This window comes from Lepeophtheirus salmonis, chromosome 7 (genome assembly GCF_016086655.4).
Source record: "Lepeophtheirus salmonis chromosome 7, UVic_Lsal_1.4, whole genome shotgun sequence".
NCBI classification, from domain to species: domain Eukaryota; kingdom Metazoa; phylum Arthropoda; class Copepoda; order Siphonostomatoida; family Caligidae; genus Lepeophtheirus; species Lepeophtheirus salmonis.
In genome coordinates, this window is record NC_052137.2 from 19,418,308 (window position 1) to 19,445,945 (window position 27,638).

Genomic DNA, 27,638 nt, shown 5'->3' on the forward strand with positions numbered 1-27,638 from the left:
CCCACATTTTTATGTAAACATAAAGAGACTCAGAGTTAAATAGAGTTCATCGGTCAAGTATTCAGTGTGATATTTGTGTTTGAAGGCAAAGAACTCATTTGGACAACAATACTTAAATAATTGAGATTCATTAGAAATAATTACCATTTTCGTTATAAAAGCCTGAAAAGAAGCCCAAAATTCCTTTCAATTTTGAATTTGAAGACTACTAGTATATTTTTTTGCACACACTATTTATTATCCAACGAATAAAACAAAGTTTCACTATTGGGTGATAACATCAACTTTTGGTTCCTTCAATCGAAAGTTATTTTTCATTAAGGAAATTATGTGACAATGAGATACAATTATAGTATTCTTCCACACAATGAGACCTTCCATCTGTTTCCGTGACCCTTCGAAGTGCTAATTAACCGAAGAACTCGTAAAAGTCGAGATCATTCCGCTTCACTTCGCGTCATCTATTCCTCAGTCAATAATATTCTTCCTTCACTTCGCGTTCCTACGCTTGACGTTCCGGAGTTATTTCCTTATTATTGAAAGGTTGCGAGAATTGAATGCCAACTATCCTCTGTTGTTGTCTCCAATTTCGAGATAGAAAGGGAAAGTTACACCCTCGTTGACACAAAAATACCGAGAGTATTTTGTTGTCAGCTGTCGATTTCATCGTCCCACTTGATATGTTATGGATAAAGTTGATAATATTGTTGAGAAAAACGCGTGCAAGGAGAAGGGGGGTGGTAGAAAGACATATGGTATCATTGTTTAAAATAGTGATGTGAACCTATCCCTTCCCGAGGAACCATCATTAAATTAATGGAGGATGTTGGTACTGATGTCATTTATAGAAATACATATAAAAATGTTTTGAGTCATCCACACCATATGACGATCAAATTATCAGTAAAAAGAATAAAATATTTACTAATTTCGAAATGGAACTCTGAATTTTGTACTATCTAACATTAAGTATTCAACTTTTTTTAAATCTAACCCTAAAATACGATTCTATTTTAGCTAAATATATCTAGAATTATGATACACAACGCATTACATGGCAAAAACAACTGCTTAAATGGTCACAACAACGGGGGTAGTAGCTTTGGATGGTTCGCAACTAGTTTGTCTAAGACTAGTTTCTTTACTTAAAGACTTGGGTATGATAATTAGGTTTTCCAATATTACATAGTCAATAAATATTACTTTTTTATCACTTAAGGCTTAGCTATGGTTGATAGGCTCCAAGAAATGGTGTTCAGAAAACTCATAAAAGGCAAAAACAACTACTTAAATGGTCACAACAACGGGGGTAGTTACATTGGGTGTATCATTATAAATAGCAATTGAGTAAATCCTTCGTGATAATAGTATGTTGTTATATAAGCATAAATAATGGGGAAAATATCTTTTTTGATGCTCTTAATAAGGAGTAATATCGCCGGACATTACTACATAATTAGCTTTTGCTCTAAATCTTTAAGATGGATTTATTTCTAACATTTTTTTTATTAGTATATTTATTGTCTAATTTTATGATTTTGACATTTACTTTATTATTAATAATTAGTTAGATCTCATCGGTAGAGATATATCTATCCTGTACACAATTGTATATAGCAACTTCCACATGAAGAAAAAGGGGGGATTATCTTTTTGATTTAACTCCACGTCTCGCTTGTGTTTTGTAACCTAAAGTTATGACATATTTAAGTGGATTCCGATGTCAGAACAAGAAAATTTTATTTGGATCAATCTATTATTTCAATATTCTGTAAATATTGTTATTCGTTATAGGATTCCAATTGTTTAATTTTGTATATTTAACTTAAATGTATGATGGTTTATTTTTTAGTATGTAGATTATATTTAATTTAAGCCTTCTATTTTAAACTTGGAACTTCAAATATATTTCGAAATACTCTTACTTTGTCGTTTTATTAGTTATTATTCTGAGAATATGGTTCATAATGAATTACAATTTCATGGAGTGTGACGTTATAAAATCTACTGTAACGGATAAAAAACGTCTAAGTCAATTATACACAGTATATCTTCATTAAACATTTTGCTAATAAATACTTTCGTTATATCCTCAAAAATCATAATAAAGTAGGCAGATGATAATCACATCAGTATTTTAAACAATAATACCATATGTATTTTTTTCCCCCTTCTCCTTGCACGCGTTTTTCTCTACAATATTATCAACTTTAGTTATGGATTATCCGAATAAAATATGAAAAGTCCATAACATATCCAGTGAGACGATGGAATCGACAGCTGGCAACAAAATACTTTGGGTATTTTTGTGTCAGCGAGGTAACACTGCTGTGATATATTAAGAGTGAAGGGAAAGCTGGTTTCATTTTGGTCAAAAACAGGCTCTTAATGACCTCTGAGGCTCCAAAAAATATTTCGAATTTAGTTCGTATCTTTACCGTTATAGTTCATTAAATAAATTATTCGACAGTATGTAATCATCGAATTTGGTTAATTACGATATATAATATCGGATGGTCACTTCTCTTGCCTAATATGTGTGTTTGTCAGTCCAATATGAATAATACATCATGTCGAATGAGAATTAATTGATAACAGAGAAGTGATTAGAACTTCTTCCACTGAAACTGCTGTTGCCTTTGTTTATTATTTAATTTATTTAAAATACTAAATCGATAAAAATTTGCACAACATACTACTGTGTTGTTTATTTAATAATGAGCATAATTTGAAAAAATATATTTTTCTACAAAAGAACCCATATTAACTTACACATTTGACATAAGTATATAGCATATGAAATATCATACAATCATTTTAAATTGAATTTAAATACGGAATCGTATATATCAATATTAAATATCTTTTTCCGGTCAAATCTCCAAAAAGGTCCTTCGGCAAAAATATTATTCAGCAAATTGTCTTTTGCCAAAAATGATTTCTACTAACTTTCCTATAATCTATTATTCCATGTCTCTAGAATTCCATGGGTTCTCTGTTTGTATATAAACAGGACGTTAAGATCAAACCGGAGATTTTGTTATCAATTATCATGTAGCCGTATGATGGCATCTCTTTTTCCGTTTTTTTTTTTTTTTTTTTGTTGCCGACAGAAACGTTGTTGTATCCATCAATTTAAGTGAAGTTTTGGGAATCATGGCAACAGCTGCCCCAGTTATAATGAAGAATGAATTTACAGAGAAACAACAACATGGAGATTTCAAATCGCAAGGTCTCAAATATAACTGGTGTCCCTATCTGGACAGTCCAAAAGATTCGTTAGGCTCTTCTGGAGACTGATGACCCTATATCCGTTATCAGCCGCAAGTAATGGCTGATTTATCACTACTATGACTTCATTGGAAAGTAAATATGGGCCCAGCATTCCAGATCTTAATCCAGTGATAATTTTGTCTGGGACTACGATGAATCTAAAACAAATTGAACATATCATGCCATCAAGGATACAATGACCAACATGCTAATGAACTATCTTGTCAACGCCTTCTCCTTCTTCTGGATCCGTATCCAGACCGTAATTGATGCTGGAAGTGGATACCTCAAATGAGTTCTATTCCAACATTCATATATACAGTTTGTTCGAATTTTCAATTAAATTCCGCGAAAAATGTGGCCTCAGTGACAATTTAAAGATTTTTGGAAAATGTGGCAATTTTATCTTAACACCCTGTGTATAATATAAATAAAATTAATTGGGCCTTTGCTTTATTTTTTCAAGATAACTGTTGTGTGTTAACTTTATTAATTTTTGTATGATAATTCATTGACCTATAATCTCTTAACGTCTCAATTTTTAAGACAAAATTTCTAAAATTAATTATTAAAAAAATATTATTTTTTTAATGAAAAATTTCAAATATGAAATTTTTTGGAAAAAAGTTCTATTAAATTTTTTGGAAAAGAAAATTTCAAAATCCATAGCTATTCTCAAAAAATTAATTTTTTTTGGAAAAAAAATTCAAAATCCAGAGTTGTTTGGAACAAAATTTTAAAAATTAAATTTATCGCAAAAAATTTCAAAAGTCCATAGCTACTCTCAAAAACTTAATTGTTTTTCAAAAATCCATTGCAATAAATAAATAATTTAAGAATGATAGAAGCAAAAATTTATTTCGAAACAACAGAATAATGTAAAATATACATTAATAATTATAGATAATAAAAAAACTTGTTAAATATTTGTTCAAGGTGCAAAAATATGTAAAGTCAAGATAATTATCAAGACGTGACGTTATACATTTTATCTAAAATTACTTCAAAGGCTACCCAGAGTTCTTGACCACTCGGATATATTTGCTCTGAAGGTAATTCAAACCCATAGGGCCCACCTTGTCTTAGTTCAAATGTATATGCAAATCGAGACCCTAATATTTTCATATACCAATCGTCGGAAGTACCAGATGCTGGATCTATATTTGAAAAAAATAAATATTATATGAATATTATTATTATGTTCGGACTTACATAAGTCCGTAGAGTGTACAGCCTTAAAATTCGAATGATGTACTTGATTCAACGCACCCACAGCTTCTCTTGCCAACTTAATCTAGTTTATAGTTAAAATACAAATAATTATAAAAATACTTTAATAGTAACGAGTGAAGTAACTTTAAATTTAACGATATTACTTTGCCAAAGAAGTAATAAGTAAAATAACGAAATTACTATGTAATAACTTAAAATATGTAGATTACTTCATTGAATATGCCATTACTTAAGTTATTAATAAAATATCTTTTAATGATCAGAAGACGAGCAAAGTAATAGTGAAATACTATTACTTATTTTTAGGCGCTTTAAGTCTGTGTTGTTTGAATGGGACAGTTGAATAATTAAAGAATCAGTGAATAAATAAGTTTGAAATTATTTGTGAAGAATAAGCCAAGACTTATAATTCAACGATGCAAAGTTAGAAACTGCTTTTGTTGTGTCAGGCCTTATTTATTCGTTTCAGCCTAGTCTTAGAACCAGTCCTTTGTACTTGGGAGCGGTCCTTCGGACTGTGCGTACTACAACTGATTAAAAAAAGAAGAATTAAAGTTAAGACGTCATCCAGGATCGAACCCATTAATTATTAAAACTGATATGTAGGACTGAACTGAACCAGACAGAGACTGAACTAGACGGGACTGTAGTCTTAGGTCCAAAATAAGGATAAACACAACACTAGGAATACCTGCTTCATATCTACATACTTCATTATTGTAAATGCGCAAAAAAAATTATATTTTCTAGTTTTATTTAGAGGATCCAGGGCCTAAAATAAATTGATGATAAAAAAAAATTTGTTTGAAGAGTAAAACTACATATTTACTTATAAATATTCACCTAGAATCATAATTCAGTGTAAAAAAAAAATCGCCAAATCGATTACATCACTAATACTGAAAAATAAGTAATATTGTTACCATGATTCTAAGTAATGAGTAATATAACCAGAGATCGAGTAGTGGGGGATGATGGGATGTCATCCCCCCTACAATGAAAATAGTTGAGAGTATTTGAACTCAAAACATCCATACTTATCATTAAATTGCAAGTATAATGTGTATTTTTTTGCTTTATACACAATAACCCACAGTTCATCAGCCCATTCATTAATAATAATTATACAATGACAGGGAGTAATTCCCTGTGATAGGTTATCTTTAAAAAAAATTATTTCATTATTGATATATATTTATTTACAGACAATATATTCACATATTGCTTTAAAATTGCAATTTAATTAACTGTATTTTAGAACATTTCTCATGGGAGAAACCCCCAAACCCCAATAATCAGAATCCATCGCTGACAATCCCCGCTGCTTTAATTTTATAAATCAATCACTGAATATGACTTAATTACTTTTCCATGGAGTAATATGTAATAAGTAACTAACACAGATTAATTATAGGTAGATTATTTTGACTTACAAGCTCATCGTAGTTTTCTGGTAAAACTAAGTTAGTATATCCATAGGGAATGAGCAATAAACTTCCTGCACTATGCAAACTTAAACTAAGAATAGGCGTTGGGCTAATTCTCTCCACATAACGCCTAATAGAATTGGTCTCTGCCTCAGAAAATGGTGATACTCCAGGATATACTGGAGAACAGGGATTATGATCTACTCCAGATTGAGCCCAATAAACATCCCAGTTTCGATTACAGTCGACTCCTATACAATTACTACTACCAGAGTTTTTTCGTCTATTTTTCCTCCATAAACGATCCTTGATAAAAATTTGAAACCTTTATCAATATTTTTATAACTATATACAAAATAAGCAATGAACTCACATACACCCTGCTATATTCGTAGCCATCAGGATTTGCTATAGGAATGATGTGAAAGTTGAATTTTTCGAGATAATGGGAATTATTTTTCACATCAATAAGGCTATGCATAAGATAAGTTGCCATGGAAGGTGAAATCCATTCCCGAGCATGAATTCCTTAAGATAATTATAAACGTAGATAGTTTTACTAACTTAATATTTACCAGCTTCAACCAATATATTTGGGGCATTGCTTCCAGCTTTTTCAATTCGTAGAAGCTTAAGATCTCGATTTTCAAAGGTTCTCCCATACTTGACCACAGAAACAAATTCATTATCCTTTTCCAACTCCTCTAAATATCTATAAATCTTATTTAATAAATATATTATCGAAATTAGTTTTAAAAATTCAATAGAACATTTTTTTGTTTTAATTTGTCTCACATTGTCCATGCTATAATAAGCATTCCAATCAATGGCTCTTCTCGATGTCTTCAGCTTTTTTTTTTGTTTCAGAGTTTTTTCTTCTATTTCGATTGTTCTGAGTATTTTGGATAAATATAGTAAAAAATTTACAGAAAATCACAATCTATATAAATACCTCTCCACATTCTGGATAATGACTTCAAACGATATAGACCTCTTATTCAAAAATTCTTCAAGTTCAGAAAAAAATGAGGGTGTAGACATTATTTTAGAAGAACTTTGTAGGCGTGGATAGATCCAAAAGTCAAGACTTCCATTCGCAGAATAATGAACAAATTCAAATAGTTCTTTTGAGATATTCTCCGACTTCAAGATATCCGTTTTGATGACTTTGTAACTGAAAGTGAGAGGTAATTAATTAAATTGAAGGTGAACTAACAGCACCAATTTACCCCTCATAATTCTTTCTTGGAGAGACAGAGTCAAAGAACGGAAGGAGTAACAGGAACAAAATCTTACTCCACATGGTGAATAGCAGGTCCCAATTACATTGATAAACTATTGACTATTTTATTATTCATAATAATGTAGATATATATAATAAAAAAAAGAGATCTCCCAACTAGTTGAAGACATGGAACATGAAATATACGTGAAAGTACGTTCTTACTTGAATATTATATTCTTTGTAAAAAATTTTTTTGTTTTTGAATAGATATAGTAGGGATGTCACAAAAAATTTCGAATTATTTTTTTTCCATTTAAGCCTATTTAATCCAATAGATAATGGTGAAAAATACATTTTGATACCAAAATCATATATTTAGTTTCAATAATAAGGAAGTTATGACCAATTTATCTTTGAAATTTCCTACTTTTTTTTTTTGTAGTGTTAAATCTGTTATGTCAAATATGATATTTCAATAAAAATATCAAGAAAATTGAATGAAATTTTCAAAAATTACAGAGTTATAATATTCAGGAAAAGTTGATACTTTTAAATACCTGCAATTGAATAGTATAATATGAGATTCGAGTAGACAATTAATGATAGTTATTGAAAAAAAAAGAGGTTAAAAATTAAGACATAGTACTTTCATATTGCGCAGTAATGAAGATTGAATGTCGGGTTGAAATTGATATACTTGGCAAGCAGCGCTGTGGAATCATTACCATTTTTGATGGAGTCAGAGTCATGACTCGGAAAATTTGTACCGACTCCGGCTACTAAAATTATTATAATTTATATAACACTTATTTATAATATATTTATTATTTTGAGTATTCGTAAAGTTATTTTCTAAATGGTTATAAATTATTGGTATTTTTATTAAATATGGCTAAGACTGGAGGAGATATCAGAATTTTCTTGGTTGTTTCAAAAGCTTAGATATGGTCAGATAACCATTAGAATTCGTTCTTGACCTTGAGGAGATCACGTAGGGGTTACGTATATTTAGAGAGTTCATGGCAAAATCCACCAAGTAGATTTTCTAATCACATAAATGACCTAAGTTCGGTACGAGTAGCAGGAATAGGGAATTCAGATATCCCTGAAGTCTTCCTAATATCTGCTCTGATCGAGTTTTAAGAGATTTCATATCCAACAAAGTTAATATTCTTACCACATAAAACTGATTTAGACTTATTTAATGTTAATCCATGTTTCGAACATCTTTCCAACGTTTCACAAACTAGGGCGAGAAGTTCAATGAACTTGTCTTTTACCATTCCCATATGATCCACAACCTTGTTAACGGGTAATCCATCAATTGCGATATCTCCTGTATAGGAGAAGGAATCTCCTGTAGAAATAAATCCCATTGGAGACCTTATGAATTTTTATCTACCGAAAGGAGTAATGAATGTTGTCAATTCCTGTGAATCTGAATGTATAGGCATCTGCCAATATCCTTTTGTTACATCTATTTTAGCAAAATAACGATCTTCTTTACTAAATCCAGAAATAGCTTCAGCAGGGGTTTTTGTACGATATGACATACGAAAGACTTGAGAATCGAGTTTTGTTAGATCCGCACAAAACCTAATATCTCTATTTAACTTGAGAACAATGATTATTGGGTGGCACCATTGAGTGGGAATATCTCCTAGCTTCCGAATAATTTTCTTTTTCTCCATATCTTCTAAAGTGGACTTAACTTTGTCTCGGAGTGAATAATGTATTCGACGAGCAGAATGAATAGCGAACAGTTTAGCATCAGACTTCAGTGTAATCTTCATTGTGTTCCCAACGTATTTACCCTTGATAGGTTTAAGTTCATTAGTTTCATCAAAAACACAATTGTATATAAACCGTAATTTCTATTCTACTAACTTAAAAAGTTTTGGATCATCTGTTTGTGATGGAAAAGTCTTAATCCACGTATGTCTTTCTGGTCAGACTTTGTTTTCTGATAAGGGGTTGGCATTTGTTGAAAAGGAATTTATATTTTTGGACATAGGGTGAGGGAAATTATCGTGTATGATATTGAGATTTTGACATGTTCTACGGTCAAGGTAAACACCATTAACATTTTGACAAACAACAATTAGAGAAGAAGCTTTGATTTATCAACACATATATTTGCACAAAGTGTTCCACATTTAACTAAACGTTGACCATTCATTGAAGTTATATCTTCTTTTATTCTTGACTTTATTTTAATTTGATTTTTTAATCCAATCTTTCGAAATATTTCCATCCCCATCACTGAAATATCAGCACCTGTATCTGGAACTGCTAAAGCTTGTTTCGGTCGAGCTTAATCACAACTGTGTTTTGTTCTTATTCCTCTCTACTATATCGGTCGTAGAAATATTAATAGAGTATGCGGGTTTATTTTTTTAAAATTTTAAATATTTCTTTGGGCTGTCTTTTGAGTTGGTGGGCAAAATATATCCATAGATGCCGACTTCCTCTCAATTTGAAGGCTAAAATAGTCTGAACCAACCTAATGTGCTTTTTAACTAATGAAATGATTTCCAATTTTTTTCCACTTAGCTGTTTCATTAATTTTCTTAAGTTGACTCTTGTATTACGTAGAATCAGCTGATTCTACGTATTATGAACTCAAAAAAGGTAAAACATAGGATTAGGACTTTACTATTAATTATATAAGGCTTTCGTTCATAATTCGTGTCATTTCCTACTCAGTCATTGATAAGATTATCAAATTAATCTATATAATAATTAATTACTATTCTCTAAATAATAATTAATAAATATTCTCTGAATAATAATTAACAGGTGGCAATAAAAAATACAGAAAGCTACCTAACATTTTTATTTATTTTTAATTTCCTTTCCTTTCCGACAGTCAAGGATGTGAGTCGGTAAATAAATAGTCGTAATTGTGGCTTTCTTCATCCACGGATCCAATAATATCCAAGCTGGAGATAATAACAAGCGCCACGAAGCCTCTTACATTATTGAGTAAAGGAGGATAAATAAAATGATTTAGTACTTTTTTGTTAAAATAGTTCGTGTGATAAACTTTAGTCAGAATAGTAATATATAAGTATACATCACATCAATGACTTCTTAGTCAATAAGAATGATTTGGATGGATATTTTTGCGGAGCATCCGAATATATAGACCTGCGTCCACTCATAGTTCCAGTGAATTCATATCTCATAAATTATTTGTTTATTTCATATAACATTCGGATATCCTTATTGTTCAGGAATCTCATCTCTTTAGAAGAGGTTCTCGTATCTCATTCGGTGTATGTAATATACTTAAGTAGAAGTATAATTCATTGTGAATATGTCTTTTTACATCAAAATATGTCCATCATCCATTTGCTTAAACATAAATTACTCACTCTATATATTTAATGGAGTCATTGTATACTTTTATAAGATTTGAGGAATTTGATAAAGAGAAAGAATACTCGAATGAAATACCTAATGAGGGACCAAGAGAGTTATCGTCCAAGGCTCCTTAATTGAAACTTTTGAAACCAATTCCTTCCAAATTCTATTCTATTTCATTTTCAATTTTTAGAAATATTTTTGGTTAATTTGAGACCTTTAGTGTCATGGATGTACATAACAAAAAAATAACTCATATCAACTACACTGAATCCATGTATAAGGCTGAATTATTCTATAATTCTAGACATTGCCGTTCGTCAGTATTTTACTTTGTCCGTTTCAGCGGACCAAAAACAAAACAAAACAACAACCTTATCCAACCGTCTACTAATCCAATATGTAAATATAAATGGATTAAGTTATAATTAATTATTAAAATCTATTGTATATTACTTATGGCTAAGGGTGATAATTTTGGTAAGAATAGAAAAGCGTGCGAGGAGAAGAGAAGAAATACTTATGGCATCATTGATTAAATAATATACATTTTCTTCTATCAATCAAGAACGTCATCATTCCAGCCTTTATTATTCAATATTAATATAATATTAGATGGTGATAGTCGATAGAGAACTGAATAAAATGCCTAAAATAACGTCGCCTTCTGTCTGGATTTCTGAAAATGGAGGCCCAGGAATTTGGGAATTACTTACCAGATGAGAAACAGATGGTTTGTCGGATTTGTCGAAATAAATGTGCATTTGGTCTCCTATCTAGAATTACACGCCACTCATTATTCTCATCTCATATCAAGAGCATGGATATTCATCTATAAAATCAACTTAACGATGAATACATCAAGTCAGACTTTAACTTTGATCTCACAACGATGCTTATTGCATGTAATATAACCTTATCAATTGCTAATCATCTATGTTCAAAAAATTTATGGAGAAATACACGAGTAAACCTATCCCTTCCCGAGGAGCCATCATTAAATTAATGGAGGATGTTGGTACTGATGTCATTTATAGAAATACATATAAGAATGTTTTGAGTCGTATACACCAAATGACGATCAAGTTATCAGTAAAAAGTATAAAATATTTACTAATTTCGAAATGAAACTCTGAATTTTGTACTATCTAACATTAAGTATTCAACTTTTTTAAATCTAACCCTAAAATATGATTCTATTTTAGCTAAACATATCAAGAATTATGATACACAACTCATTAAATAGTAAAAACAACTGCTTAAATGGTCACAACAACGGGGGTAGTAGTTTTGGATGGTTCACAACTAGTTTGTCTGAGACTAGTTTCTTCACTTAAAGACTTGGGTATGATCATTAGGTTTTCCAATATTACATAGTCAATAAATATTGCTTTTTTATAACTTAAGGATTAGCTATGGATCATAGGCTTCAAAAAGTGGTGTTCGGAAAACTCATAAAAGGCAAAAACAACTGCTTAAATGGTCACAACAACGGGGGTAGTTGCATTGGGTGTAGCATTATAATTACCAATTGTGTGTATATGTTGTTATATAAGCATAAATAGCGGAGAAAAAAATATTTTTTGATGCTCTTAATAAGGAGTAATATCGCCGGACATTACTACATAATTAGCTTTTGCTCTAAATCTTTACGATGTCATGTTAGAAAACTACAATAAGTCAAGAATGGTTGCCTGAATTGTCTTATCAGTTAAATTTGACTGCATGGATTAACTTTTCTTTTTTTAGATAAATATGAAATAAATGAAAGTGGGGTTCTAAAAGCTGTTCTTACTAAGATTGGAAGAAGATATGGATTTAAATCTAACATTATTTTATGATTTACTTTATTATTAATAATTATTAAAATCTCATCGGTAGAAATATATCTATCCTGTGCACAATTGTATATGCAACTTGCACATAAGGAAAAAAGGTGATGATCTTTTTGATTAAACTCCACGTCTGGCTTGTATTTTGCAACCTCAAGTTATGACATATTGAACTGAATTCCGATGTTAGAACAAGAAGATATTATTTGGATCAATCTATTATTTCAATATTCTGTATTTATAATTTATTGTTATTATTAGTTATATGATTCTAATTGTTTAATTTTGTATATTTAACTTAAATGTATGATGGTTTATTTTTTTGTATGTAGATTATATTTAATTTAAGCCTTCTGTTTTAAATTTGAAACTTCAAATATATTTCGAAATAATCTTATTTTGTCGTTTTATTAGTTATTTTTCTGAGAATATGGTTCACAATAAATTACTATTTCATGGAGTGTGACGTTTCCAAATCTACTGTAACGGATAAAAATCGTCTAAGTCAATTATATTCATTATATCTTTATTAAACATTTTGCTAATAAATACTTTCGTTACACCTTCAAAAATCATAATAAAGCAGGCAACTGATAAATACTGATGTGATTATCAGTGATAATCACATCAGTATTTTAAACAATGATACCATGTGTCTTTCTCCCACCTGTCTCCTCGCACGCATTTTTCTCTACAATATTATCAACTATACTTATGGCAAACTCTGAATAGTACTGAGTCATTGAAATAAAATTATATATTTGTAGCCCGTCAACCCGAAAGGAAGGTGGAATAATTTGTCTGAAAATTGAGCCTAGAATACATTTTCCAATAAATTATAGCTCATTTCAATGAATAAAGGATTCTGATTAATCCATTGGAGGCACTGTAAATTGTTCTTAAAGTAGCCAAAATTCACCTGCACATTTAAAGGATTAATAAATTATATATCTAAGACAATATTGGGACCAAATTAAGTCAAATAGATAAAATGGAGGTTTTAAACTACAGTAAACACTCTCGGGTATCTCAATTCATCCCCGAAATTTGAATTCAATGCCTATAATTAACCGTAATATCTCTTTGAGATATAGCCTGTCATTTTATAAATATAGGTGATTGAACCTATATATGTTATTATATGATTCGTGTATTTTTCATGAAAATTAATAGTTTTTTTTAAACTAAAATCCGACATGTAGGTCACATTGAAAAGATACATTGCAGCCAAGATTAATAGAAATACTATTACCCTTGATTGTAACCAACTATTACCCTTGATTGATACCAAAGAGGTCAGCAATCTAAAAGTTTGTGAAGATAACAAGTAAAGATGAGGAGCTTGCCAAGATGATTACCCTGAGGAACCAGTCTGCCACCAGCTGTAGTCTCTGTTACAATGCCGTACACGCTGTATCTCTGGAGATGGTTAGAATCATTAAGACCCTAATAATGATGAGACGATATAAAAATACATTGCCGAGTTTAATAGCAACTTCTCTGCTCAACAACATCTTTATTCGGAAATTTTTTTTTCGCCATTGAACTGTTGAAGACACTCCTCCGACACGCATCTAGCTTGTCAGATGAACTTCAAGGGAGAAAGGTTGACCTAACAAAGGCCCGGAAACACGTCAACCTACTGATTAGAACACTTGAAGATCTAAAGAATGAGAAAAGCTTTGAACCAATCCGGAAACTTGCTGAAATGAAGTCGTTAGAGCTGAAATCAGTAGCTCACCAAGAAGACTCATTTGATTTGGTCTTCAAGGAGACGAACATTCCAAGGAGAGTAAAGTGGCAAGAACAACTGAATAATACCTCTGTGAAATACATTTCGATGTTTCAATCAATAAGATTATATCGGAGCTTGAGTGCAGATTTGCCACAGACGTTAAAGATATCAGAATGGATATAATTGCAATCGTCAATGGAAGTGAGGTGAAGATATGTGCCATGGAGAGTGTTTTCAAACACTACAGACTTGATCTCGAGCAGCTCCAGTCTGACCATGTAATCTTCCAGCAATTTAAGTTTAAAACTATAATGTTTCATTTTCCATCATATGTTTAAAATTTATATTTCTGTAGGCAGATGTTGACACAGAAGACATGGTTTCGTCACAAATTGCAGCGGAGTTAATAAGCTCGGGAGTGTTCCGCTTGATGCTGGAACTATACAAGGTGATCGGGATCCTGGCATAAATGCCTATCGCCAGCTGTGAGGTGGACCAGTCATTCTCCTGTCTCAGAAGGCTAAAGAACCACATGACTCAGGAGAGGCTTTCCATCCTCGCCCTCTTGAACATGGACAGGGTGATGGTGGACAAGGTGCTCCATAAAGACATGTAAAGTTTGATTGACACCTTTGTGTCAAGAAAAGAGAGGAGAATCTTTTTCTTCTAAGTAATGATAAAGAACACATGCATTTTTTTCGTCATTTATTTCAAATGCATCACCACCTATACATGCGAGTTTAGAACATTAAGACTTGTAAACATAATCTGCTATCTGTTGGGTCGATGTAACCGTTTCATGGTCTATTATAATCTCGTTCATTGACTTCATTCGTTATTCTTTTCCATATATTTAAGGAGGTTTAAATTGTTTGACTCAATTTTATAGTTCAAAACTTTCCCTCTTATTCTCGCCCCGTGTATTTTATACTCTATTATGCACCTTCCTTTTTGAATAGTTCGACATTGACTTCCCGCCTAGAGTTTTTGATTTGATTTTTCCCAATGTTTGCCAGAAGAATATCATGGTCAGACAGTCTATTGGACGATATTCTTGCAAAATCAATTCTGTGCTGTAGCATATGTTTAAATATCTCACGCTCACCACTGAAAATCAAGCGTTTACATACGGCACTGATTCTAGACACTTCAAGCCATACTTCCGATTTCTTTGTTAACTGTGAGTCTCTTTTAACATTGTTATAAAAATAATGGAATACGATCGATCATAAACTATGAAAGATAATGACGTGTTCTCTTTCATAAATATTTATAGCATATTCAACTCTCCTACCATATGCACAAATAGTTTATGGGAACGTCATTATGTGATAATAAATTATAAGTGATCTCATAACTTCTGTAGACTTATAATATATTTGAAAAAAAATTAATTTCAAATATATATATTAAAAAAGTCGGCAATCATTTTCTTACTTACAAAATACTTGTTATCATATATGAATATCACTATAGGGAGGATTTAGGATCTCCACATCAATACTCAGTAAATACCAATTAATCTAAGGGCTTATAATGAGACAAAACTTTATATAAAAATGATTGTTTTTGTATTCATTGCCTGTTCTGGCACACTTTTTCTCAGTGGTGTAAGGGTTATTCATAAGTGTCTTGCTTTAAAATCTATTGATATGGTGAAGAATGTTTCTGTTCCAAGATACCGTTGTGGTTAAAACACATGGAAGTAAAAAAAAAGGCATTTTAGTGCTTCATGCTCTTAGTGTTCCCGTTTTCTTTATGCAATATTTTAATTGATGAAAAAAAAAGCCTATATTCAAGAAAATTATATCTTTAACTAAAAAATCCAAAATAATTATAACTCTTATTTAAAATTATGTATCCATACAGGTAAATCCGGTGTGTTTTTTAGCTGGCCCGTTAATTTGTAATTGGTAGTATAAAGAAGGAATTTTCTTTTCCTCTGCAGCTTGCATTATTATTTAATTCTTGAGTAGTAAACACCCTTTCCTAAATAGATTCAATTATATTCAAAGCCTGATTGAACGTTCGTGTGTGCTCATAAAAGACGGAGCGTAACCCTGAGGATTTGTTGCAGAGATATAATTGTAAGTCCTTGTTGGACTTGGAGTAAAATTGGGGATCGACATCGGAGTAATAGTAGCAAATTTCATCGTTTATATCCTTTTTTTCATCTTCTCTTGTCACAGCTGATTAATGAAACGTCATGAGCATTATTATTTCTCTTCTCCAAAACCCTCTTCAAATTGTTAGGGTTACCATGTTGATTTTTTGTTTCTTTTTTTTAAAATGCCCATTCTACACTGGATTTTCACCTTTGTTTATTACTTATGAATAAGGGTGATAATTTTGGTAAGAATAGAAAAGCGTGCGAGGAGAAAAGAAGAATTACTTATGGCATCATTGATTAAATAATATACATCTTCTTCTATCAATCATGAACGTTATCATTCCCGCCTTTATTATTCAATATTAATATAATATTAGATGGTGATAGTCAATAGAGAACTGAATAAAATCCCCAAAATGACGTCGCCTTCTGTCTGGATTTATGAAAATGGAGGCCCAGGAATTTGGAAAATACTTACCGGATGAGAAACAGATGGTTTGTCGGATTTGTCGATATAAATGTGCCTTTAGTCCCCTGTCTAGAATTACACGCCACTCATTATCCTCATCTTATAACAAGAGTATGGATATTCATCTATAAAATCAATTTAACGATAAATACATCAAGTCAGACTTTAACTTTGATCTCACAACGATGCTTATTGCATGTAATATAACCTTATCCATTGCTTATGGAGAAATACAAGGGTAAACATATTGGTTCCCGAGGAACCATCATTAAATTAATGGAGGATGTTGGTACTGATGTCATATATAGAAATACATATAAAAATGTTTTGAGTCATCCACACCAAATGATGATCAAGTTATCAGTAAAACGTATTTACGAATATCGAAATGGAACTCTGAATTTTGTACTATCTCACAGTAAGTATTCAATTTTTTTAAATCTAACCATAAAATATGATTCTATTTTAGCTAAACATATCAAGAATTATGATACACAACTCAGTAAAGGGCAAAAACAACTGCTTAAATGGTCACAACAACGGGGGTAGTAGCTTTGGATGGTTTGCAACTAGTTTGTCTGAGACTACTTACTTCACTTTAAGACTTGGGTATGATAATTAGGTTTTCCAATATTACATTGTCAATAAATATTACTTTTTTTATCACTTAAGGCTTAGCTATGGTTGATGGGCTCCAAGAAATGGTGTTCAGAAAACTCATAAAAGGCAAAAACAACTGTTTAAATGGTCACAACAACGAGGGTAGTTACATTGGGTGTTGCATTATAATTAACAATTGTGTATATCCATCATGATAATAGTATGTTGTTATATAAGCATACCTAAATAACGGGGGGAAATCTTTTTTGATGCTCTTAATAGGGAGTAATATCGCCGGACATTACTACATAATTAGCTTTTGCTCTAAATCTTTAGGATGAATTTATTTATAAAATTTTTTTATTAGTATATTGATTGTCTAATTTTATGATTTTGACATTTACTTTATTATTAATAATTAGTTAGATCTCATCGGTAGAGATATATCTATCCTGTGCACAATTGTATATAGCAACTTCCACATGAAGAAGAGGGGTGATTATCTTTTGATTAAACTCCACGTCTCGCTTGTGTATTGCAACCTAAAGTTATGACATATTTAACTGAATTCCGATGTTAAAACAAGAAAAAGTTATCTGGATCAATCTATTATTTCAATATTCTGTATTTATAATTTATTATTATTAATAGTTATATGATTTTAATTGTTTAATTTTGTATATTTAACTTAAATGTTTAATGGTTTATTTTTTAGTATGCAGATTATATTTAATTAAAGCCTTCTTTTTTAAACTTTGAGCTTCAAATATATTTCAAATACTCTACTTTGTCGTTTCATTAGCATTATTCTGAGAATAAGGTTCATAATGAATTACAATTTCATGGAGTGTGACGTTTTCAAATCTACTGTAACGGATAAAAAACGTCGAAGTCAATTATACGTAGTATATCTTCCTTAAACATTTTGCTAATAAATATATTCGTTATACCCTCAAAAATCATAATAAAGCAGGCAGATGATAATCATATTAGTATTTTAAACAATGATACCATATGTCTTTTTCCCCCTCCTCCTTGCACGCGTTTTTCTCTACAATATTATCAACTATACTTATGAAAGACATCTTTTACTACAGGACTTGAACGCTAAAAACGAGCGTGTGTATTTTACAAGAACTACGTGCTATTCATCTTCTTATTAGTAGCAAGGTTAATAGAAATACGAGGTTAGACCATGATGTAATCGGGCTTGCTAGAATTTTCAATCTGATGTATTGTACCGATTCCTGGGCAAGACAGACAGATTTTGACAAAACAAGCAACCACTCATAGTCTATGACGTCACTATTGTAAGAATTTTCAATTTAATGTATTGGTACGATAACTAGACTGCTGGGCAAGAAAAACAGATTTTGACAAAACACGCAACCACTCATAGTCTATGACGTCACGATTGCTATAATTTTCAATTTAATGTATCGCACCAACTAGACAGCTGGGCAAGAAAAACAGAGTTTGACATAACACACAATCACTTATCTACTATGACTTCATTATTAAAAGCATGGTGAAAGTCAAACATAAGTCGTACACGCGTTATGGTATAACCTTGATTTCTATTAAACTTGATTAGTAGTTACTAATATAATTTATATCTATTTACTTAATGCTAAATGGATATCTATTTCATTCCACAATTTGGTTCGGATTAATTGAATATTAATTGTATTGTCTTAAAATTCTTAGTCAATATTTTTAAAATATGCTGATACTATTCGCATTGAATCAAGCAAAAAATATTATATTCATATTATAATTATGTTTACAAACTTTTTGAGGATGGTTGTTATGCATAAGTTTAAGTGGACAAATAATGATTTATAAATAGAAAAGAGAAATTCAAAGAAATTAGGCACAAGACATAATACTTGTAGTATCAGTTACATCGAAAATCATTAATTAAATTAGTATAAATATGATTATTACTTAATAATATCTATTGTACCTATCCAGAGTTACTCATAATAAATTTATAAGTACAATATTATAATAGCATGTGTTAGTAATTTTCTCCAACGACTAATTTCTTCATCTAGGACATGTCTATATTTTATTTTTGGAGTTTAGATATCCGCTGTTATTAATAAAACCTTTGTTTAATTTGTGATGAATTTTTTATTGTTCTACTGTCATTTGGCTATCTGTTAATCTCTGATAATGTAATATTGCATTTAAAAAGATCCTTATGAATTTGTAGAAATAGTGAATGAAAAGCTGCTCAATATTGTCATCAGCGATACTGTCAGATGTCAAGGAGTTGTCTTTTACATATCACGATATATATAGCAAGGTCCATTATCAAAGTAACAAAATACCCAAGAATGTTATGAATTACTACCATTTTTTTAATCTATTGATGTGCCCAAATTGATAGAGCTCAACTATTTAAAAGAAATTTGATAAAATATAAATAATAAAGATTGATTAGTTTCACCTTCTAATGTACTTTTTTATTCTTCTATCTTCACAATGACTTAAAAGAGCTTAGTAAAAACCATAGTCCATCCCCCCCCCCTCGAAAGATATTTGTCCTCAAGTTAAGACGCACCCTAAAAAAGCTCTGGCTATAATAAGAATTAAAATTAAAGATCCTATCAATCAGACAAGGGTTAATTTGTAGGAAGAGTAGTAAAGCCCGACCTGTGTATAAATATAGGTACATAAAAAATAATCTCACAGTATTTCTATGAATAACTCGAATTTCTCACCTGTAGTATATATCTCGTATAATATGGTCTACTGATAAAATACAGTAGAGATTTCGCTAGAGTAGTGTATTGCTAAAAAGATACCTTTTAAAATTTGGGTGATTAAGCATAACTTTTATTAAAATTATGAACGATGATGAAAACAATTGCTTTATATTTTTTTTTTTTTCAGTCAGTCAAATGACATATCTTCATATATTTATAAGGAGCAAACAAAGTTGAGTAAAGAAAACAGCACGCAGTTTCAATACGCTGCGGCACCTATTCAAGTCCTGAAGTAAAAGATATATTTGACTACTTATTATACAAAATTGCATTAAAGAAGATTGCTGAATAAATGTTGTTTAAGTTCCGAGTATTTCAATTTTACAGAAATCAAATAAATACCTGATCATGATTGAATTTTACAAGGAACTTGTCTGTTATTCATTATTTTAAATAATTTATGATTACTAAAATATTTTTATTACAGATTTCATATTATAGGATTTATCTGTGTGGATTAGCCAAGAAATTTGAATTTGTGACCCATTGTGCTCAAAAATCACTGTTTTTGCATGACAAAAATTTAGAAATCTCAATTTTGTAGACCTATAGAATCTACAATGTGCATTTAAAAGACCATTATTATGTTAAAATGTCAGACAGTGGCCAGGACTTTAAAATAAAATGGTATGTTCTGTTGTTTCTTCCATAACTTTTGTGCAATGGCTGTTCAAAAAATACGTCTCAAGTGACAAATGGGAGTAAAAATTCACACTTTTCGATAAATACCTGGCTTAAGGTAGCAATATCTACTAATAGGAAAAACCTACAGGCTTGATTTACCAATCATCTTATGGGTAATTTAATAAGCAATAATTCTTGTACAGGAACATGTAACAAAAACAAAAATATTAGGCCTACTTCCTAATTTTATTTTTAAAAGTTGCCATTTCAACTTCGTATGACGATCACCATCAATGACCTTTGAAATTGTATTTATTAATTATCTCATTACTTCGTCAAAGAAATAAGTTAATACATTTATAAATTTATTTTAGTTAGATATGATCAATCTTCTGATCATATCAAAATCATCAAATTACCAATTTCTAAAATATTGACGTAAATAAACATATTGCAAAGAAATGAGGGATCATACGACCATTGACCTTGTCGATGGGGTGGACTCTGTAGTATAAATGACATATAACTTGATTCATGAAATAAATAAAATTTATCATCAACAGATAAATACTTAATATATATTTTGAAGAAACAACAAAAAACTACAACAGTAAAATTTGATTAAATGAACACTAACAAGAAAAAGTAGTTTTCGAGGTTGGCTGGGAATTAAAAAATATTTTTTCTTGATGCTTAAAATATGCTCTTGTATTAAAAAGTAAGGATAAAATTTAATTTGATTTAAAGGCCCCCCCCCCCTACTATATAAAGAGGACCCTCTACATTTAAAATAGTATTAGTACAGGAAAATATTGTGATTACATGTATTTAAATTCATAAATATATTCATTCAATGAATACTTACCTTATACAAATTTAATTTTTTTGAAACAGGTTTCGTGAGATAAATAATTATTCCGTTCAAATTTGGATAAATTATACTTTATCATTATCAATTATTTAAATATAATATATACCTTTTTTTTTTTAGAAAAATTTAATCTATACATTAATGGTATTATGATATTGTATTTCTAATGAGAGGAAGAATTATTTTTAACCCTCAATAAGTTTATATAATTAATGGGAAATATTATAAATATTGTCTTTTATTACCATTGTTTTTCTTGGTGTTGGGTTTCTCATAACACATCTTTTAACATTTTTTTTTATGCTAATGAGGTGATTAATTTACTTTTTTATATCTCTTATATATCTTCATGTAAATGCATTGATTTTTGAATAACTTATCTATATGATTTATTTAATAGAGTGTGGTTATCAATATTTAGTAGGACTTCAAATAACTTTTAAAAATTAAGTTCAACTTCATATGAACATACAGTGTGATCCAGAAAAAGAGTCCCATTAATTTTATTTCGTCATTAAATTATGCTTATTGTGTGGAGATATTTTTTTTACCCAAGTCAAGAATATTATTAACGATGTAAAGATAATTTTGAGCACTTTTAGGACCTTTGTCGTCTTGAGTTTAACCCCCATAGAGAAAGAAACACATAGAAAAGACAAGGGAATTTCGATAGGTACTTCGATAATTGATTAAAATCTTCAGTCTGGAACAATGAATGTCAGCTACAGCTTTAGTACAAAGTAAAGGACTCTAGGGAATGACCGGTTAAGGAAAAAATAAACAATTCAATCTAAAAACAAGGAAAACTATGGTCCTAACACCAATCTATAATATCGTTTTATTATTGTGACGTAGTCGCCCTTATTCTCCGCTTATCACTAGGTGGGGGAGGGGGACTGTTCAAACTCCTTAACTTTGCCTCCTCCCCCCACTGGCTGCGTGCCGGAGGAACATGGAGCAGTTTCTTATTTTAAGCAAATACGTGATTAATATTTGTAGAAAGGTATTCGTCTAGTGACACTTTCTTCTTCTTTTGGGAGCGTTGATAGTTAATCCCTTGTTTTATGATGTAAAATGAGGATTCGGAAAGTGATAAATTTTTCGGCAATGTCTCCTAGAACAGATTTATTCATTATCACCCTGCGTCAAGTTTTTATGTTAAATATAATATTGTGCCTTTTGTCTTGTTATTTAATTTTAAATCCCAAATGATAAAAAAAGGAAAAGTTGTCCTTTTGAATTTTGGAAAATAATCACTTTTAGTCCGTGGAAAATTGTAGTTCAATAGTTTAAAAAGTATAGAAATATTTACTGATTACTGTGATTTCAAAAGGAAATTTTGTTGCCATTGTTTACTAATAATACGTTATGCTAAAAAAAGTTGGAGAGTTGGACACAACCAACTACATTGTAATAAAGAATATTGTTGAGCGACAGTTCAATCCAATTTCCAGTCTCAGTAATGTGTACTAACTGCAAGTCAATAATTAAAAGTATCCACTAACTTGTTCAGAACAAGCGCAAACATATTGAAAGATATATTGTTCAACGATAGGGATATATTATATCTGTACAAAAATATTAATACATATTCCAATAGAAACCATAACCTATGAGAAATTTAATTTATTGATGAGACTATAATACTGAACCACTCTGTATACAACAGTATTACCTACTTTTAAATATACATATAAGTAATTTATCTTAAGTTGATTATGTCCTACTAAAAAAAAAATGATATTATGGATTGCCTAAACTTTTATTTCATAACTTTAAGTTATACTATTATTAAAATATTAATTAGTTTAATTGATTGATTGTGCTCCGTGTTTTAATTTGAGAAGAAGTATTAAGCTATTTCATTATTATGAAGGTAAAAAATTAGATTTACTTTGATTATTAATTCTAAATCTAATAGTTTAGAGAATATACGTATGTACTATTTGACAAAAAAACAAACTATATTAAGAATAAGATGGATTCATTCTCTAACATAAAAATGCACTCTGTATTTTATTGTGAGAATGAGTACTTACAAAGAGTTTCAATTGGTCAAAGTCACATTTCAGACTCAACTTTTTTCTTTCAAATAATTTAAGAGCACCTTTACTGTCATTCAAGCTCAAAGTCTCCAAACTTGACGCAAACTTGTAAAAATAACTCGTAAACTTTTGATAACACATGAGTTTTCTTATATTAGAGCAGGAGTGGTCATACTTTTTAGCAATAGAGCCACATTAGATAAATTGTAATTTTTGATGGTGGTATTCAGAAAAGGACATTTTATAAAAGTTGCATTAATGGACCATGAACAAAATAAAAAAAAAACCTCAATATCTGCAAGACGGTGGAAATGTACTAAGATGTCGTAATCAAGAAACATGTATAACAAGAATGAACACTCGGTTGAGCGCAAAACCTCCACCTTAAATCAAATTAAGTTATGTACCTCTTCCAAAGTTACCATATTTAATCCTCGTACTAAGTTTGATTAAAATTGATCATAACTTTTGTCGTAATATTGGTTACTAACAAAATCAACAGAGTCAAAAACATAACCCCCGTTCAACTTCGTTCGTAGAGGTAATAACGACTAATAATTATAATAAGCGCAAGGTGGTGCCACTATCTGCGTAAACAAACTACTAATATGTAAACAACTCATCAAATATTTCATTAGTAAAAAATATTATATTTGTAATTTTGGGTGGAATTATCCTATATTTTTATCATAAATTACTCTTTTTAAACAAAAATTGATTGTGGGAATAAAATAATAAGAAATTTTGATTATCCACAGACCCTTAATTATCACTTGCAAAATTAATTTTGATGTGTCGCAGTCAAGAGAAGGGGAAAGTCTAGGCAGAGGAATTGGCTAGAAAGTCATAAGATCTGATATCTAATGTAACAAAAATATATAAATGAAGAAAATGTAATCATTTGTAGAAATATTCCTGAAATATTTTTGTCTAGACGAGTCCTAGAGAATAACGAATCATACCAAAAAATTTCTCAAAACAAAAGAGTGTAGCTGTTGTGCAATTTGTAATGAAGTAAGAGATAGAGATTAAGAAAAAAGAATTAATGAAAGCATTTGGCGATGTAATGATTTTGTTATGAGGAAGTCATGAAAAAATATGGAGGGGCAACCAATGAAGATAAGCCTTAAGGAAGCCATACGCAATTCATACTGCAAGAAACATACCATTAACCTGTAGAAAAGAGATGAATAAAGAAATTAACATTATGGAATAATTAAAGTCGGTGATTCTGCAGTTAATTGGTGCTCTTCCTTAGTAGTTGTACACAAACCTAATGGAAAAGTAGAACATGTGTAGATTTAAAGAAATTGAATGACCAAGTTTAGAGGTAAATCAATCCCATGAAAAAACTTTGGGACATAGTATCCAACAAAATATGAAATCCTTACAATATTGGATGCAAAACAGGGATATTAGAACGTCAAGAAGCATTGTAAAATTTAAAAACGGATTTTTTTTTTTGATCCATTGTTTTTGCAATAACATAAGTAGTGCCATATTTGGCACAATAACTCACTAACTAAAAAACAAATTGTCATGAAACTTTGATAGCTGTGTCATCTCCAAAAGATCTTGAACAAGAAGTTAGTTACCATAGAGATAAGTCATAGGGGTTGCAATGATTAGAATGAGTCAATCAGAAGAAGAAGAGAGAATAATTGATCTATTAGTAGAGGATATTCGTGAAGAGTCTTTAAGAGATAAAGAGTTTATCGACCTGGTAAGTGCAATTGAAAAAAAATGTAATACGAGATAAACTGAATCCTTACATGAAAATATTACCTAAGTTAAGTATTGAGAGAGGCCTCACTAAATATATATATATATATCGATTGGTACATCCTCAGTTTAACTCTCAAGTATTTAGAGAGTTTTTGAAGAAGTGGAAGATCCCATCAAAACCTCGTTGTCCTCAGAGTAACGGACACGCTGAGAATATATTTAAAGCAATGAAGGCACTATTAGAAAAGGTAAATGGAAATTATGGGTATAGAAGGAAGAGATTATTACTATCGAATTCAAAAAAAATTCATGAGATAAGCGTGGGCTCCAAGATAATTATCAAAATTATTTAAATCGGAGATGGTCAGATTTAGGTGAAGTCCAGGATAAAATTAATTAACTGTGTACATAAAAATATTTTTTATCTTTTAGTCATTATTGGATTTTGATACACACAGCACTTTGTTGTACTCAAAGTAGAATTGAGGATCGAAAATGGAGTAATTCCTACGTATATACATGCTGGACATGGAAAGGGACTTGTGTATATTTCTTCATGTGACAGCTACTCAGATGTCATGCCAGCCACGCTAGCCTCTTCCCAAACATTCTAAAAATTAATAGGATTACCTAGTTCATTTTCCTTCTTTTTTGAGCATACTGGCAGTTTTGGCTAATTCTTGAAGACATCATACCAAAGCATAACGTAATAACTAATACGCGTATTTAAGAAAAACGAAGAGTAGCCTTGAAATTTACCTCTGAAGTTATAAGTGATGGTCCTTGTTGGACTCGGAGTAGAATTGACGATAAACGTCAGAGACATTTCAGCCTATATGTCCTTCCAAAATATGGTGTAGGATTTCTGTTTATTTCCTTCATCTCACAACTGCATGTAGTTGATCAAAAATAAAACGTCATGATAGCTAAGGTGCTCTCTTCTCATACCAAAAATGCATACGATTTACAACACTACCTCTCAGGTTCAGTATATTAAATTATTTTAAATGATTGACTACATAATATATAGGTTTTTTCGTCACTCTAATCCTGCTTGCCTGCACTATCTACTCCTATTCCTACGTAATCATTTAACGAATATTACAAAATTGAATATTTATGAACTTTTGATCAAACAAACGAGTCATTCAAGTCCGATTTGGTTGATAGACAAATATACTATGTACAATGTACATAAAAACTCCTCTTTACTGTTAACACTGCGATTAATGATTAGGGATAACTAATACTACGTGAGTGACTTAATTATTTTTTATAAAAGAAAACCACATTAGATTAGTTTTAACAAATAAGTCAATTCTCTGAGTTTTTTATTGTTCATTTCCAGCATTTTCCAATGATTTTTTTTAATGTTGCCAGGGTGGTACAGTTGTATCTGAGTTCCAAATAGCTATGGGCTTCTTATTGATGGGAAAACGTAGTTTTAGGCACTACATGGTGTAAGTAAAAGAGGGAAGGGGCGAGGTAGATTAAGGATCCATTTCCGCAACTAAACATGTCGGGACCCTATAATAATATAACTATAATATTTCCTAAGCCAGGGTTTCCCAAGCTTTACTATACCCAGGCAAAAATTTTAGCTGAGGTACCCTTTATACAAAACATTTGTACTATGTATGTGTAGACTGAGAGCAATCCTCAATTCTCCATCTTCCTGCGCCCCTCACAGCCTATACTTTGAAAAACATTGTCTTAAGCAGCCTTAGCTTTCAGGGCCCTGCTAAAAACTTAGGGCACTACGCATAAGGTACCTGCGGCCTGTTTGTATCTAATATCATTTCCTGGTAAGAATTTTCCAGCAACGCCCCTTGTTTTAACTGGCTGTTACCCAAATGAGATGTAAAAAAAAGAACTAAGAGTAAAGACCGAACACCAGAACCAAGACCGTTAAAGTTGAACCGAGGCCGAGACTGAAACCATTGAAATGAAAGAACCAAGATCGGGACTGATAGAACCACTGAACCTGACCCGGGCACAACCTTGTCAATTACTAATTAAATTATCTAATTATATTTTATAAAAGAAACATTTAGATACATAATTTTTATATTTTTCATCATAAATAAAAACAAGTTTGGGAGATTCTTTACATCTACATCAGTTATCTTGTAATACGAGTAGTTTGTCGTAAAAATAACAGTTGGCTTATCATTAAATAAGTCCACAGGATTATTTCTTCGTTATTTTTAATTTTTTTTTTTTAACCATAGGTAGAGTGGGATCAACTTCGTTTATTTTTGTTTTCGTCTCAAAAATAGTGATGCAAAATATATCTACCTATGGGCGTCTGCAGGATTATATTTATATA

General features: G+C 30.7%; 1 protein-coding gene and 2 long non-coding RNA genes across 3 annotated transcripts; 2 read left to right on the forward strand and 1 right to left on the reverse strand.

Annotated features, from left to right (window-relative positions):
* The first annotated feature begins 635 nt into the window (after positions 1-635).
* LOC139906052 (uncharacterized) lies at positions 636-1,924 on the forward strand. The gene is made up of 2 exons (XR_011781252.1): positions 636-1,157; positions 1,220-1,924. It is a non-coding gene; the product is annotated as an uncharacterized lncRNA (long non-coding RNA).
* A 2,188-nt stretch (positions 1,925-4,112) lies between these two features.
* On the reverse strand, positions 4,113-7,329 carry LOC121121958 (carboxypeptidase B). The gene is made up of 8 exons (XM_040716952.2): positions 7,163-7,329; positions 6,886-7,107; positions 6,729-6,825; positions 6,509-6,653; positions 6,307-6,461; positions 5,940-6,239; positions 4,486-4,567; positions 4,113-4,430 (listed from the first exon to the last, which is right to left on the reverse strand). Exons 1-8 carry the CDS (start codon positions 7,234-7,236, stop codon positions 4,240-4,242), a joined length of 1,266 nt encoding a protein of 421 aa, XP_040572886.1. The 5' UTR covers positions 7,237-7,329; the 3' UTR covers positions 4,113-4,239.
* A 9,090-nt stretch (positions 7,330-16,419) lies between these two features.
* Positions 16,420-17,582, forward strand: LOC139906044 (uncharacterized). The gene is made up of 3 exons (XR_011781240.1): positions 16,420-17,088; positions 17,140-17,279; positions 17,343-17,582. It is a non-coding gene; the product is annotated as an uncharacterized lncRNA (long non-coding RNA).
* The last annotated feature ends 10,056 nt before the right edge of the window (positions 17,583-27,638 follow it).

Excerpts from the sequence above, each read along its gene's own strand:
- LOC121121958 (XM_040716952.2), bottom strand. The coding sequence starts at position 7,236 with ATGTGGAGTAAGATTTTGTTCCTGTTACTCCTTCCGTTCTTTGACTCT. Across the intron at positions 4,568-5,939 it reads CAGAAAACTACGATGAGCTT|ATTAAGTTGGCAAGAGAAGC; the intron begins GTAAGTCAAAAT and ends ACTATAAACTAG. Across the intron at positions 4,431-4,485 it reads TGTACACTCTACGGACTTAT|ATCCAGCATCTGGTACTTCC; the intron begins GTAAGTCCGAAC and ends TTTCAAATATAG.